This window comes from Hetaerina americana, unplaced genomic scaffold (genome assembly GCF_022747635.1).
Source record: "Hetaerina americana unplaced genomic scaffold, ioHetAmer1.1.p SCAF_23, whole genome shotgun sequence".
In the NCBI taxonomy this organism is placed as follows: domain Eukaryota; kingdom Metazoa; phylum Arthropoda; class Insecta; order Odonata; family Calopterygidae; genus Hetaerina; species Hetaerina americana.
In genome coordinates, this window is record NW_027286797.1 from 4,723,348 (window position 1) to 4,739,609 (window position 16,262).

At 38.3% G+C, this 16,262-nt stretch overlaps 1 protein-coding gene across 1 annotated transcript in view; it reads left to right on the forward strand.

The window, feature by feature from the left end:
• The window catches only part of MED25 (Mediator complex subunit 25), a 130,999-nt gene that overhangs the window by 104,880 nt on the left and 9,857 nt on the right, over window positions 1-16,262 (forward strand). The window contains exons 10-13 of the mRNA XM_071586529.1: window positions 6,273-6,533; window positions 6,920-7,282; window positions 12,907-12,993; window positions 13,914-14,102. Coding sequence (XP_071442630.1) covers window positions 6,273-6,533; window positions 6,920-7,282; window positions 12,907-12,993; window positions 13,914-14,102 — 900 coding nt within the window. The remainder of the gene's footprint in view (window positions 1-6,272; window positions 6,534-6,919; window positions 7,283-12,906; window positions 12,994-13,913; window positions 14,103-16,262) is intronic.

Consider the following 16,262-nt stretch of genomic DNA (forward strand, 5'->3'; position numbering starts at 1 on the left):
TTGAAAAACAAAAAAACGAATAATAATTCACCTTCATGGGATTTATTTAGTATTCACTCGGATGGTTTCCCTTCTCTGTAATACGAAGCTTAATTCTTTCGAAAAATTCCTACTGACCCTCTTTCTATATATATCGATGATATAGAAACGCTCACACGAGCAGTATAATATTTGGACGGAAAATGGAACACAAATAACATAGATAACACTTAAAAGGACACTCACATTGTAGATTGTTAGAGCTTTCAGCCTTCTCCGAGGCCTTCTTCAAGTAAGACTGAAAATTTTAGGAGATTAGCAAGGGGTCTGGGGGGAAAAGGGGAAGGTGCAGGGAATGCTGGGAGGGAAATTAAAGATGGCGGTTAAGGGTAGGAATTTTAAAAGATCGGAAAGCTAGTATGAATGCGGATTCTCGAGTTCTGCCTCTATATTGGTGGCTGAATCGGGTAGGGATTCTTGGATGGTAAGGGCAAAACACTGGTCGAATGAAAGGTTGTGGGAATTAGCGTGTGAAGGGATAGGAAGAGAAAAGAACGAGGCTAAATTTCAGGATTAGCGGTGATTGTTCATTCGAATGGTTAAGGGGGTAATTAATTCGCCTATGTAAAATGAAGTGCGTTGTTTGCATGACAAAAGATATATAATGTTTTGTATGTAATAAATAATGCCCTCGTGACATCGCTGAAATAGCATCAGCGAATGCATTGCTTTGTGGAAGCCATTTGTCAAAATCATCATGCAAAACACAATGTAAACATGAGAATTAGAGATAGTTCAGGGAGATAATGCGGCCGATTTTTTTCACTCGCTACAGACTTGAAAATATGAGTTTTAATAATTCTTGAGAGAAGGTAACGGGATTAATCTAACCATTTTGTAGTGTGCGATGAAGATTTTGTCCGTTTTTTAGTTCTCTACAAATATCGAAGACTGGTTGAGGGGAGAACGTTATCTAAGCGAGGAAAGGGAGAGAAAAGGATTGGGATGTCGGACAAAATGAATCAAGTGTGCGCTATCAATGAGGGGCTTATTATTGTGTCGGATGTCAGGTTATTTTGGTAGATGAGGCAAGTAAATGCATCTTTATACCGTTTTCTAGGCGATGTCTCTCCAAAAACCCTTCCTTAACCGTTGGATTATCATTAACAATAACGATCGTAACACTGTATAACTATATACCCATGCCAGCAATTTGAGGTATACCTTAGATTTCACTGATCCGCAAGTTCAAACTCGTAAATGCGCCTATTAATGAAATTCGATAATTTCCAAATTGCAGCGTTATCATTACATAAGATTATTTGAAAAAAAAATATTTTTAAAAATTAATTTGCATTATTGGACGAAATGTAGCCATAAAACGTAATCATTTGATATTTCTGCGGAGTGAATTTTGAATTCAATTAATGTTTGATAAATTTAACGAAATAGCTTTTCGTACAAAAGCCACTTTTGCTCGAACAATGATTTATGGTTGGAGATAGAATACCTGAGAGTTGTCAAGATAGAGTACCTGCGAGTTGTTGGATTGCACATTCGAGCCAGAAAGCTAGTCTTTAACTTTTAGAGCGGTAATAATAGTATTTATATTGTTCACTGATCATGAATATCATGTAGCTAAGGAAGTCGTCAAACAAAAATAAAAGTACAAAATTCAAGTACATTTCAACATTATGAACATATTTGAGAAAGAACGCGTACATTAGAGTATGGAGTAAAAATACAATGTACTACGTACAATTATTGAACGTTATTTAAGCGTTAAAATCCATTTCATTAATAATAACACTTTATTAGAAGTTTCTTGAGTTTCAATTTGAAAGAAAATTACTCACCTCCACGTTTTTTTAAAGTTGATTTTCTTTTTTTAAGGCAATTCCGTATTCGAGTCTTATTTATTGAATGACTTGTTGCATGGGTGATGTTTGCAGAGGTAAATGGATTTGCACGGCTACAAAATAATACCAAAGATTTCTTGTTTCATAATTTCATGTCAGTCTCTATTACCTTCAATAAACTATCCATGACATGAAAATGATAAGTATAAGTAAAATACGAGGTAAATGTTATTTATATGACTTTGAAAAATTAACTTGCGAATATGTAAATCAAACTATTCTGTGAACATAAATAATCCGCGCCTTCTCTTTTCCTTTTGCTTTAAATTATTTCAACCTATGTCATTGATTGAAAGAAATCATTTTTATTTTGTCAACCTTCCATCAACTTGGATCGTCATGCAAAAGTTATTAACTTCACTCTTCCCTAAATCTTCCTTGTCACTAGAATATCATCGGTCGTAACCGATGTCGTTTGCTGATGCCATCGCTGGGCCCTTATACGGAAGAACTTCCGATGCCATTTTCGAATACCGTTTGAAGAATAGCATCGGGCGACTTAGAGTTAGGAATAAACCCCCCCCCCCATATTCGGCGGCGACCGAAACGGTGTTATAAATGTGTAGCTCAAGATGACAGCTCTGATCATTCGAACACGATTTTTAAAGCATGCTTTAATTTGTTCCAATAATTTCTTTTAGCTCGATAAATGTGCTTGGAAGCACTTCTATTGTTGTTCTGACCGCATAATGAAACACGGTATTGATGGGGCACCAACAAGAGCAAATACTTGAGCTTACCTCTGCTAAGAAAGTTATGTTGTGTTGTGAATTAAAGGTATCATAGTCCAACATTCGGCGGGCCAGACATCGATCCTTCGCGGGCCGGATCCGACCTGCAGGCCGAAGATTGTCGAAAACTGATCTTGAGGGTAGGATGTTGGAAAGCAGCAGAGGACACCACAATAGAAAACTTCCGGGAATTAATGAGTAAAGCATTCCCGATTCACCGCGTCCGTTTCAGAGTATGAGCAAGACCAACTAAGGTAACATTACCTTGGTTGGTCTTGCACTATACTGACTAACAATAAGTGCGCGCCGCCAGTCGATGCAAGTGGGCTGCCCCGTGGGAGGGATGGAGCGTTGGAGCGGGAGGGGAGTCTGCTCAATGAAGAGATAGCATCCCTTCACGGGGAGGGAAAGGCGAGGCAGCGTGGTTGCTTAGGCAACAGGTTGAGCTAGGCATGCAAAAAGGGTGTGGAATCGGTTTTCATTGTCTCAATACTCCACCTTGCCTAGGCCGACATACTGATGATTATTGACAGAATGTTAGTTCACCGCGGTCTCTATGAATGATAAGTATTCTCTCCCTGGAACGTATTCACTTGCGTAGCAGTCTTTTGTACTAAGAATTGTCTCATAGCGTACCAGCAAAAGTATGAGGGGGGTACGAAAATTCGTCATTTTAAATGTTTGAAGATTAATTCTTTCAACTTTACCATTGTATTTCATATATTACCTTGGGTGTTATGCTAGTAGTTAACAGGCAAAATTTTTATGCGTATATTCCCGAAACATCTTAGGTTCAGGGAGAGGCGTTCAGTCAGTTATGCGAAGCATTGAGGTAGTGGCTGGACTTTCAGATTGGGATCTGCGAAGTGGGAAATGGAAAGTTTTTGAGTTCACTAATGATGTCTGGAAATTATTCAGAAATATATGCCTCTTAACGGATGAGCAAATGTATAGTACAGTTTTTTCAACATTTAACTCCTAGTAATCCGTGTGTTGTTATCTTATAGGACGAATTAAATAAACCGTAGATATTCTCTCTATAGCTAGTCATTGTGGTGAATTTACTGGAAATCCGCATTTGATGGAAAAATAATCATGGCTATTTATAGATAACTTGATTCCATGGCAGTTTTCCTGGACGCTGTCACCTTGGTTACCTGGGTCTAAACCTCTAATCGATCTCGCTTCTATCCAGGGGGGTGAGGTAGCATTTCTCCGAATTTTCCGAGTATTATGTTCGTTCGTGAAGAATCAATAATGCTCAAACTGCTATATTCGTTGACTGAGTGCGAGAGTTTTCCGCATCCTTAGGATGTAATTTGCCAACCTCATGGATACTGTTTGTGCTTTCCCCGTCCACACCTTCAGGAAGTCAATCACAGTTGGTCACTATACATCTCATTCATATTACCCAGGGATTTTATAAGATCATGCGAATATGTTCAGTGATAATTAAATGAATAAGACTGAATTGCGCTTACTTTATTAAATTCTTTGACTCTTGAAGAAATGCTAGGCTTACCATGTGACCGTATTTGGAATAAATATATATATATATATATATATTATGCGAGTGTGTACACATTTAAAAATCCCCAACATGATCCACATTTCCTTCACTGACTAGCTATGATTTTTCGAAAGTCATTTTTTCGTGTTGGTAATAGTGTTCGAGTAATTGTGCATAAGTTGGTTATTGAAAGCTGGTTGGGTTATGGATCTCTCTCGTGAGGTGTCCTGATTACTGTCAACACTTGAATATCCATTCTTCCTGTGACTATTTCTGCTAATATGACATTGACATCAACGGGTAAGTACGGTATTCAATTCTAAGCTTGCGTTCACCACGAACTGACGGATGGGAAGGGTATCCTATTAGTAATTATAGATTATGGTTGAACTAGAACAGGCTCTTTATTTCATGACGGATGTTTATATCAATGGCTAATTGACGCGTACATCTCTTCTTTGCCATCAACACTTCGGACGTCCTTTCATTCTGCGACTATTAGTACAAATATGGCATTAGGATTAACGATTAACTACGGTATTAATGCCAATTTTGCGTCCACCCCGAGCTGGCCACGGCAAGGGCTTCCAAGTTGAAATTTGGAATATATTAATACGAGTGTAGGCTCTTATGTAGACGTATGTATGTATGAATCCGAGGTGTTAATTTCGGAGTGCATTAGTGGTGAGCTGATCATTTTCAATCGTCACGGAGCGCTTCTTATTTCAGCCAGATTCCGTTATTTAATTGTTCATTTCCACTAAATTGTGCTGACTATATTTCAGCTAAATGACAAGATATTACCAAGAAAAATTCTCATCTCATTAAAGGCACACCTTGCAACCTAACCATTTTCTTCATTCTGTGATACCCGTGTTATAAAAATGCGATTTTCCAATTTGAATGGCTGTCACCAGCTACAAAATCTCTTACTTCGGTCACCAATTTAAAATTCAGATATTTTTATTAGCCATCCCTCAAGCAGTTGCATTTCAACGATCTTGTAATATTTTATTATACAAGACCATAATATGTTGCTTAAATATATATATTTTTGTGCCTTTTGAAATTATCTGTGAGTCTAAGGAAAAAAACTTGGCTAAGGAATCAACTTTCTGTGGAGAGAACTATTCTTTCGCGACGTGAGAAAACATGTAAGCCTTCATTTTTTTTAAATAACACTCGCCCTACCATACAAGGATACTTTTAATTATTTTCCTTATTTATTAATTTTGCATTGTTGATGTATGATTGAGGTACACGTGGGTCATTGTTTCCCAAACACACTCAAGTGACCTAGTGTGTGTTTCCTATCTTCCCCTTATTTGTATCTTTGTTTTTACCCACCCCACCCCCTTAAACAAACAAGTGCAAATGAAGTTTATGGTCTCGGCTATTTCGTGTTCCATTGCCTCACAGCCATAGGAGTGTTTCTTTTAAATTTATAAATTAAAGTGTAATAAAGATATGACTAACAATTGCAAAGGTACAAATATTAAAACCAAGTAATCAAAAGTAATGATTTCAAATTTCCTGTGTTCCATACTTGCAGTAGTTGCTACTAGTTAAACATTTGTCTGCTGTGAGAATGTTGAAGCCTTGTATTCAAACAGTAGTGAAAATTATAGTTATTATACTTATGGAAAATAAGGAAATTTAAATGGGAATGGGTCACAAGCTCGAAGTATTTGAATGAGTTCATATTGAGCAGAAGCATTTAAAAAAAAATGATTCATTAATTATTTACTCCAAGTGCACCCTTTGGCACTTATGGCTCATGTCGGCTTGAAACCTCGATCAGCTACCCTGTTGTGGAGCAGCATCATCCTGCAGTGTCTCTACTCTAGGTCAAGTGTCATTTTAGAAGTATATATGACGTGCTAAATATGTTTCCACATGCAAACAGGCTTCTGTTTGATGGATATTCCATCAGACAAACATCACAGAAGCCTCAAGATCAATTGTAATATAACTATGGCATAACTACTAGTGGTGAAAATTTATCCTCACAAAAGCATGTTATGTCTATGGATGCTGAACATACTTCTTCCTCGTAAGGATCTCACTTTCCGTGTGCACAGCATGCATGTAATGGAATCAGTCGGAGTATAACATTTTTACCATGACTTGCAGGTTGGAGGAGGAGTGAGTGGTGGCTCAGGTACTGGCAACATACCTGGTCAAAGTGGGGCTCCATCCACAATGCCCTTGCCTGTGTCCAATTCAAATCCAATGGCTTCCGTATCAGTCGCTGGTGTATCCCAGCAACAGCAGCAGCAAGGGATGATACTTCCTCAGCAGCAGCAAACTCAGCAATCAGGAATGGCTCTGGGAGCCTCAGGACAGATATCTCAGGGAAATGTTGGTCAAGGGCAACAGATACAACCTCCTCAAGTAAGTGACAGCTTTGTTTTTTTTTGAAAAGCACCATAAACACTTTAATTCTGAATTCACTTACTCTTCCTATGTGACCAATGCTAATTTGTTTCCACGACATTAAATGTTTGGGGCCACCATTCACTTTGAGGTATTAGAGGTATCCATTGCTTGATACTTTAAAATTGAATTAACCATTCATGTTTTTGCAATCACATCATCTTTCAAATACATATTTTCATTGGTAGAATTCATTAATCGTCATGCTGAGCATTGTAGCAATTGATTTTTGCATATCTTTGGTGAGCCAAATAGCTCTTAGACCCATCTTGAGAAGACCTATGTTAAGTTGAGAGTGATTGATTTTAATCTGTTCAGTTGAAACTCTTGATATTTATTCACAGAATGCTGATGGTCACGTAGCAACTGGCTCACTGCAAGGAAATGTGAATCCGACTAGTATTGGAGGAGCCACGAGCAATCCTGGAGCTGGTGGACCTGGGAACAATGGACCCATGCGAGGGCAAGCGAGTGGAATGCCCGTTGGTGGATCAGGAGGGAATGTGAGCGGTGGGAACAATGCTGGAACCGCTGTCCGCCAACAACAACAACAACAGCAGCAGCAGCAGCAAAACACCCAGCAACCTCCACAGCCTTTCATTCACATTGAGGCAGCGAGGCAGCAGAATTTAATGAAAATTCAACAGCTTCGTCAGACATTGGAAGCCGCTCAACAGCGAGAACTTCAGTACAAATCTCAACTGGAGGTACTTAGGCATGCCATCTACTTGATTCTTTGCCTTAAATTTTGCATCTATCTTTAATAATAATACAAAAATATCTCTATTAGTCCTTTTATTTTTCTGAAATGTAAAAAATATAGGACAAGTATGAAATCACACAATTATGTTTGCATGTTACTAACCTAAGTTACAGACAAAATACATGCATAGCAATACAAACCAAACCAACAAAAATCACTAATAATATGTCTGACCCTCCCCGGATTACAACCTTGTCGTGATGGAAGGGCTTGTGCAAGAGAGCAGGGGAGGCAAGGCTTCTGCGGTCGTCATCCCACGAAACCCTTGCAAGGGAAAACCGGCATCAGCAGGAGGACAGAAGACGCAGGAGAAAAAGACCAAGTTAGTTAGAATAGGAACGTGGAATGTTAGGACAGTGATGAGGAGAGGGAAATTGGAGAATGTTAAGCGAGAGATGGAAAGGGGAAATATAGATATTTTAGGTCTATGCGAGGTGAGATGGAAAGATAGCGGGGATTACTGGAGTGATAAGTATAGAATGATATACAGCGGAGGGGACGAGAGCCAACGAGGGGTTGCCATAGTATTCAATGAAGAGGTAGGAAGAAGCGTAGTCAACATAGAGCAAGTAACAGATAGATTATTACTAGTAGAGATAAAAGCAGAAACGACGAACTTGGTTATTATTCAGGTATACATGCCAACGAGCAACCATAAGGAAGAAGAGGTCGATAGGATAGACGATCAGTTAGAGGACATAATCGCGTGTGTTCCTGCAGGGAAATATTTGATAATGATGGGGGATTTGAATGCAACGGTAGGTGAAGGAAGAGATTGTGATGAGGTCGGGGACTATGGTTAGGCACGAGGAATGACCACGGGGGAGAAAGCAGTTGAGTTCTGCAGGAGACAGGGGTTAGTCATCACCAACACTTGGTTTAGACACCACAAAAGACGCAGGTATACATGGAAAATGCCAGGTGACTCAGAAAGGTATCAGCTAGATTATATCCTGGTTAGACAAAGGTTTAGGAACAGTGTGATAAATTCGCACAGCTTCCCGGGAGCGGATGCAGACTCTGACCACAATTTAGTTGTTATGAAATTTAGCGTCCGTTTCAAAAAGATAAGGCAGGGGCGGCAGGTTAGAAATTGGAATGTAGAAGCATTAAATGGTTTGAAAAGGAAGGAGTACGAAAAGGCCGTAGAGGAAATCATGGAGGATGGTAAAGAGCTAAGTACTATCGAAGAAAAATGGGAAAGGATCAAGAAAAGGTTGTCTAAAGCGACAAAAGACACTATTGGAACCGTTAACGCTAAAAGGACTAGGAAAACATGGATCACAGATGTGATGATTACAAAGATGGATGAGCGGCGAAAATGGAAGAATGTAAATACAGAATTAGGCAAAATGAAGTACAAAGAATTAAACAATGAATTGAGGTGGGCAACAAATAAAGCAAAAGAAGCATGGTGGAAGACGCAGTGCGAGGATATGGAAAGTCTGCAGAGGAAGGGTGAAATCGGTGTGCTGTACAGCAAATATAGATCTTTATCGGGAAGTAAGAAAGGGAGATCTATACTAACTGTTAGAGCTAATGCGGGTAAGGTAATAGTTGACCCAGGAAAGATCCAAGAGATATGGAAAGAATATATAGAAAAACTGTATAGTAAAGAACTTAGCCCAACAAAGTTAGACATAGAATAGGAACATGGCGTAAAGGAAGATAGCTTAGGTCCGGGCATACTCGGCGATGAGATATAAAGGGCATTGAGGGAGATGAAACTAAAAAAGGCCGTGGGGGTGGATAATATTCCCGCGGAACTATTGAAATGTTTAGGAAAATGTGGGAGGAAGAGGCTATATGGGCTCATTCGTAGAATCTACGAGGACAGAATCTGGCCAGAAGACTTTGTGAGATCAGTTTTAGTTCCTATTCCGAAAAAGGTAAAGGCTGCATCATGAGAGGACTACAGGACAATAAGTTTGATATCTCAAGCAGCTGAAGTTGTTCTCAAGATCATAAACAGAAGGATAGAGAGTAGGGCAAATGATTACTTAGGGGATGATCAGTTTGGGTTTAGGAAGGGAAGAGGTACGCGTGATGCTATTGCAGTAATGAGATTATTTATCGAGAGGAATATAGAATACAACCAGGAGGTATTTACCTGTTCCTAAGATTTCGAAAAAGCGTTCGATAGAGTGAATTGGGAAAAACTAATGAGTATATTGCAGAAAATAGGAATAGAGGAGGGAAAGGAGGCTAATCCGCAACCTGTACATGTCTCAGACTGCTAGGTGTGGGTGGGGAACGGGGAGTCCGGATGGGCAGTGTTAGGAAGAGGTGTAAGGCAGGGTTGCCCGTTGTCACCGTTGCTGTTCAACCTGTATGCAGAGGAAATTATTGAAGAGGCATGGGAAGAACTGGAGGTAGGAAAGAAAGTGGGCGGGGAATTCGTAAAATCAGTTAGGTTTGCCTATGACCAAGCTTTAGTTCGTGGTCAGCCAAGGGGTTGCAGGCATTACTGAGCGAATCGGAAATTGTGCGACAGGTATGGGATGAGAATCAATATTAATAACATAAAGGTTATGCGATTTTCTAGAAAGAAAAAGGCTAAGCTGAACATTAAAATAGGAGGGCAAAAACTAGAGCAGGTAGAAGAGTTTACGTATCTCGGTATTGTTTTGGATCAACACGGTCAAAGTAGTAGGGATGTAAGGAGAAGAATTGCGCTAGGCAAAGAGGCTTTCACAAGGAGGAGGGAGTTGATGAGAGGGACTTTGGGTAAGGATATTAAGAAAAGACTCATAAAAAGTTTGATATGGAGTATAGCTCTGTACGGTGTGGAAACGTGGTCATTGAAGCAGGAGGATAGACGTAGACTGGAGGCTTTTGAAATGTGGGTGTGGAGAAGAATGGAGAGGGTGAAATGGCCAGAGAAGAAAACAAATGAGGAAGTACTTGGTATGGTGAGCGAAGAGAGGGGTTTGTTGGGAGAAATCCTATGGAGGCAGGAAAAGTGGCTGAAGGGGGTATCGACCGGCAATGGGATGTTGAAGACTGTGATAGAGGGGAGAATGTTAGGCAAACAAGGAAAGGGAAGGAACAGGATAGGGATGTTGGACGGGATGAAGGGAGGAAGAAAGTACTCAGAATTGAAGAGGGACCTGATGTAGAGTAGGATTTTGTGTTTTGCTAGGGGACACAAATTATTTAATTAGTAATTATGTCCATCCAACAACCTGCCTTAACCGGTAGATTACCTAATAATGATAATAATATGTCTGAACACTAGTTTGGAAAAATGTGTGATCAATAGCAACTCTAGGATGCTGGCAGAATGAGTACTAAATACAAATTGAAGGAGCAGTCACGCAGTAAATGGGGAAATTCCACTTTCCTCGTCACTCATTATATGAAAAGTTGCTAGTCAGACAAGCCATTTTTAGGACCAATATTTTTCTCATAATTCCAATCACTCGCTATGCATGGTGCTTGTTAAGCTCTGACTTTTGACTTTTGTTCAGAAAATATGGTAGATTGAATCCTTTATAAAAACGATAAAGATTGTGGGAAAAAGGAGAAAGTGGGAGAAGCAATTTTACTTTGTTTATTCTTCTAAAAGAACATTTTGGAAGGCTTCAACATCAGTAACGATAGCATAGCAGGAGCAGTTTCAGGAAAATTTGAGCTATCAAGCATCCTTTTCTTCATGAAATTAAAATTAGTGACGGGCTTAGTTAGGACCTCGTCTATTTTATACGTAATAAAAGAGACTTATATTCACTTTATTTGGCTGTAACAATCTCTTATGGGTACAAATGATTTTTTGTTACAGGAATAAACTGTGACAACATAACAAGCTGTAGAAAAAGATCTTGAAAGGTTTTTGCTCCAAGATGTTCCAAATAGTAGGGACATGATTAGAAGAATTGTATAGGACAAAGAAGTTCTCACAAAGTGGAGGGAGTGAATGACAGGGATGCTGTGTAATGGCATTTAGAAAAGATTAGTGAAAACTGATATGGTACGTGGTTTTGTACAGCATGGAAACATGGTCATTAAAACAAGATGTTTGGCATAGTAGATATGAGACTTTTGAAAAGTGGGTGTGGAGAAGGGTAGAAAAGGTAAAATGGGCTGAGGGATGGAGAGCAAACAGTCATAGACATGGTAGGAGATGGAACTTCCAGGAGTGGTGGGAAATATGGATGCCGAGCATATTGATTGGCCGTGGGATGTGGAAGGCTATGATAAAGGGTTAAACGTTGGGCAAAGAAGGAAGGGGCAGGAATAGGATAGGCAAGATTGATGGAATGAAAGATGGAAGCATGGGGAACTGAAATATTAATGGTAGTGTGGGGACAGTCTTTTGGGTGAGGCCATGAAATGTGGAGGGTGTTAAGTTAGTGTCCATTGAAAGTCTATATGTAACGATAGACTATTGATAATAAATGATATGTATTTCATGGAACTTGAACTCTGATAGGAACTGTATGGACATGAAAATTTGAGGACCACATATGTGCGTAACAAATCGAATATGCAACAAAATGGGGCTTAGCTACCGTAGACTCTCAATAATTTGGAATGAAATGGAAAAAATCATTTTGGGCAATGAAAATGTGTATCTAGCATTATGAATATCTACTCTCCAGTTAAAAATGAGTGCATTACTCATTGCATCATGGCAATGTTTTCACAGAGCAGATGAAACTATGTAAGACTGGCTGTCGCTCATTATTTTTCAGGAGCTGTCTTTTATAATACGCAATTGCATGAAATCTAAGAAATGTATTTATGTGTGAAGGTTATTCAAAGTAATACTGTAACATATTCATAGAACTAGTTCATATGCAGTGTAGACGAAGCTATGAGGGCAAAATGAGCTTTTTTGTCTTTGCAGTGGCCACCCTCTTCAATTAAAAATTATTGAACCGTACTGTATTAGATGTTTAACTGCACACTTAATTGCATATTGTTATGCTTGAAGCATATACATTTATAGTATGTATGTTTATCATTCCCTGGAAATGAAACTATGCTTGTGGAATTTGCTTTAATAAGTCATTCTTCTGGGGCTGCCTCAGATTCTAAGTCATCATTGTCAAACATCAATTTGCAGGAACAAGTTCGTTCATTTTCTCGGTGTGGGGGTTATCAGTTGACATTGATGATCCTCCAGAACGCTCGTCGTCTCCCACCGAAGGCTACCACTCTTTGAACCGAGTAAACCACAGTTCATTTCATGGCATCCTCACCATAAGCCTTGCTAATTAACTCAAAAGTTTCTGTGAAGGATTTGCAGAGTTTCATGCAGAATTCCACAGAACAAGGCTGCTCCTGCTAAGGGCTCATTTCTTCGGCTCTAATTTTTCACTGCACTCCACGAACATCCCTCTACAATGCCTTCTAGCGGATTGAAAAATAACCAATTGGAGGCGTGCTATTCAGAAAGTTTGGGAATCTTTTGAACAGGCCTCGCATGTTGTCAAGAAAATTCTGGTGATATTAAGGCAAAAACTAATTGGTCTAAGTTCTGGATTTGGAAACATTTGTCATTTTTTTGGAATGCATGCTGGCATAATATTCCAATATATTTTTCAAATTACTGATTTTTTTCAGATTATAAGCCATATGAAAATTCAGCAGCTGCAGCAAAACCTTGAAGTGGCACAGCAACAGGAAATGCAATACAAGGCTCAATTAGAGGTGAGGAGGTGGTGTATTACATTTTTCTTTTATTTCATTGGTGGGATTGCTGCTAAGTAAGATAACAGTGGACAGTTTCTACATAATTTTATTTTTTGTATTCATCTCCGAATACTCAAATTAAAATTAGATTCCTTTGCCCTTTAAATGCATTATCATAAAAATAGTTTTGTATATAATGTATTAATGTTTTATGGATTGATTTAGTGGCCACCTTTACCTTCTGAGACAGGGTTAAAGACCACTGTTTCAAATTATATTAGGCAGCTTTTGGTAAAATTTGCTGTGACAGTATTGCTTTTTTAATCCTTTTAATTGACTAATGCTTTAAATAATATAAAATATTTAGCTTGAATACCATTTTTCTTGTCTAACATCCCTGAATTTCTTACTAAGCTAATTTTAGCCAGTTGGTCTTGTGATGGGATATAAAAATATATTTGTCGCAGTCTCTTGGGCACCACAAACTTCCATGTTGAGGGATAACTGTCTCTTGCTGTAGTATCCTCTGTGTTGAGTGTCATTTTCAAATATGTAACATTCGGAAAATCCAGGTATGCCTAAGGAGGATATTACCCTCCGCCAATCATGTGTATTTTGCTGATAGAAACCTTTCGCATGATTTATCCCACCTGGGATCAATATTTCTTGCTGGCCTTAAAATTATTCACCTTGTTGGAAAAGTCTAAAATATGAGTGTGTCTCTATTTTCAAAAGTTAATTCATGAAATTCTATGCAGAAGTGATGATTAAAATTATTGGTTTCTTTGGAATTTGAAGATAAATCAATGCTCTCGAAAGATATTCATTGGCATTTGCATTTTAGAATACATTTTGAATTTTCTGTCTGAATTCATGCATGAAAATTGATTTAAATAATAACTTCTGAATCTTATTCAATTGTATTGTTTCGCTAAAAGCAAGAGCAGCAGAAGCAACTAAGAGTTCAGCTGCAGCAAATTCATCAGCAGCAGCAAAGGCAGATGACTCCACAAGTAATGAATAACCTTGGGCCTCAGCCTATGCAACAGCAACAACAACAGCAACAGCAGCGTCTATTAAGACCCGTTCTTTCCAACAATCCAGGTCTTAGGCATTTGTTGCAACAGGTTTGTACAACTTTTTATCATAAAACTGATTTAATTGTAAAGCAAAGAATATTATTGAGAATGTGCCTGTTTATTATGTCAAGTATTTACTTTTATTAGTCATTTTAAATGTTTCCTGTAGCAGGGTTGAGTAATGAGTTTGTTTTTGGACTCACATTTGTCATGTTGTAATAATTATTTTGACTTAAAGTTTCAGAAATGTTAATGAATGATTGGTAGTCTCATTGCTATATTGGGTACCCAGAATATTATCTTACTGTGTGCCGGAAGTACTCATACATCAGTATTTGTTGAGTCACACCATACCTGTCAGAAATGCTCTTCCACATTTGAGTTATTTACGGTGGACCCCCCTTTAGAGGAACATGAATCTCCTGGAAAATGAAATCAGCATTCTGGAAAATAATTCGTACCAAAGGCTGCTCAGGGTAGATTGGCTTAGAGGTCAAAAGTTTCGCCTCCAGCCCTGGAGGTGTCTTTAGGTCAAAGAAATTTGCCCACTTGTGTCTTTCTACCATTAGGTAGCTTTTATCAGTCGTTGTTATTCTCTTGGATTTTGCACTGTCTTTTCTGTTTGTCTAATAATGTTACCCCGAATTTCCTGGCTACTCAAGCCATGTACTTGTTTTCAAGCCTTTTTTTAATATCTGCTGCAGTCTTTTTATGTCATATGGCCATTCTTTTTCAATTTTGGCATAGTTTAGGCTTTACTTGCCTTTACTTCCCTAGTGTTGAAATAATTTTTGCTCTGTTGTTTAATGGCTATCTCATCTGCTTCTATATTAATCTTTTCATAAATTTCCTCATTTTTAGTCCATTGTAAAAGCCTGCATATTGATCTTAGGATTTTTCTTTTCAACCTTTATAGTTTTCCAATGTTGTTTTGCAAACCAAGACCACCCAGGCTATACCTTGTGATATGCTTATGGCCTTAACGATTTTGTAAACTTTGACTCATCTATTGCTCCTAACCAATTAGAGATTTTGTCTATCATTTCAGAGGAAGTCACTTCCTCTGGGCATCTCTAGCAATGCTGGAGACCTCCAGTGGATGTGACTTCCTCCGATGTTCATCATTTGTGGATGTACATTAATATACTCAATACTAGAAAATGAAAAAAGTAAAATTGCTTAGTATTGGGATATATATTTTTTTTATCAGGCAGGCTTTCATAAAAGAGAAAAGTTATGTAAATTTTTAATAGTTATGTTCCAATAACAATTGAATAAGCACACATCATGCAGTTTCTTGAAATATGCCAAGCTTGTGCTGGTTTATATTTGTGATCTGGATAGTAAGTTACAACTTTTTTTAGTTTTATCGTCCCTGCTTGTTGTCAATCTATTTTTCTAATGTAGTTATTGCACTTTTTCATCTTTTTTCATCACTCCCATCACATTCTCATGTTTCTTGAGATAATATTGCTTGTTCTTTGATGCTTTTGGTGTCTCAGCAATCATTAGTTGACCAAGTAAAGTGGTAACTATGTATTCTTGATATTGTAAAATGCGCGGTATTTTCTGGCTACCTAATATCTTATAAATACACCAAGCATTTGCTCATATGCTACCATAAATAAGCACAATTACTATATTTTTATACCACCCTATGACTTTCCTCAAAGATTTGTAATATGAAGACCTTTCGTCTGATAAGTCAACAGCTTTAATGACAGCATTGTAATTAATGATGGTATCTGGTTTTCTGTTGTGCTGATGTCAACTAAAGTATAGTTGTGAGTTTTGCACATTGTCAGCATGAATACCGGTCTCTTGTCTGTCAACTTCACAAAATTTTATTCTATCAGAAGTGTGTTGGCTTACTATATCTTCCCTTTTTGGTTTGATCTTTTTGGCTTTCTTTGGGTAAATTTTTCTGATTGGTGCATACTGCGCCAGACAGGCTGGTATTGTTCTCAAATACTCTTTAGCTTGAGGAACGATTGGGTGGTAACTGTCTGGGTTTCATATGTGACCTTCTTGTAAGAGTCCATTCATAAGCCTCATTATTGTGTCACATGAACATCCCTTTGGGTGGAATTATCCCACAGTGGAGATTAGTTATACCCTGATGCTGATACAATCGACGTGAAACACAACTGCCAATGAGGGATGCATTGACTGATCTAATGCAAAGAGAACGAATGGAGAGACTGCTCA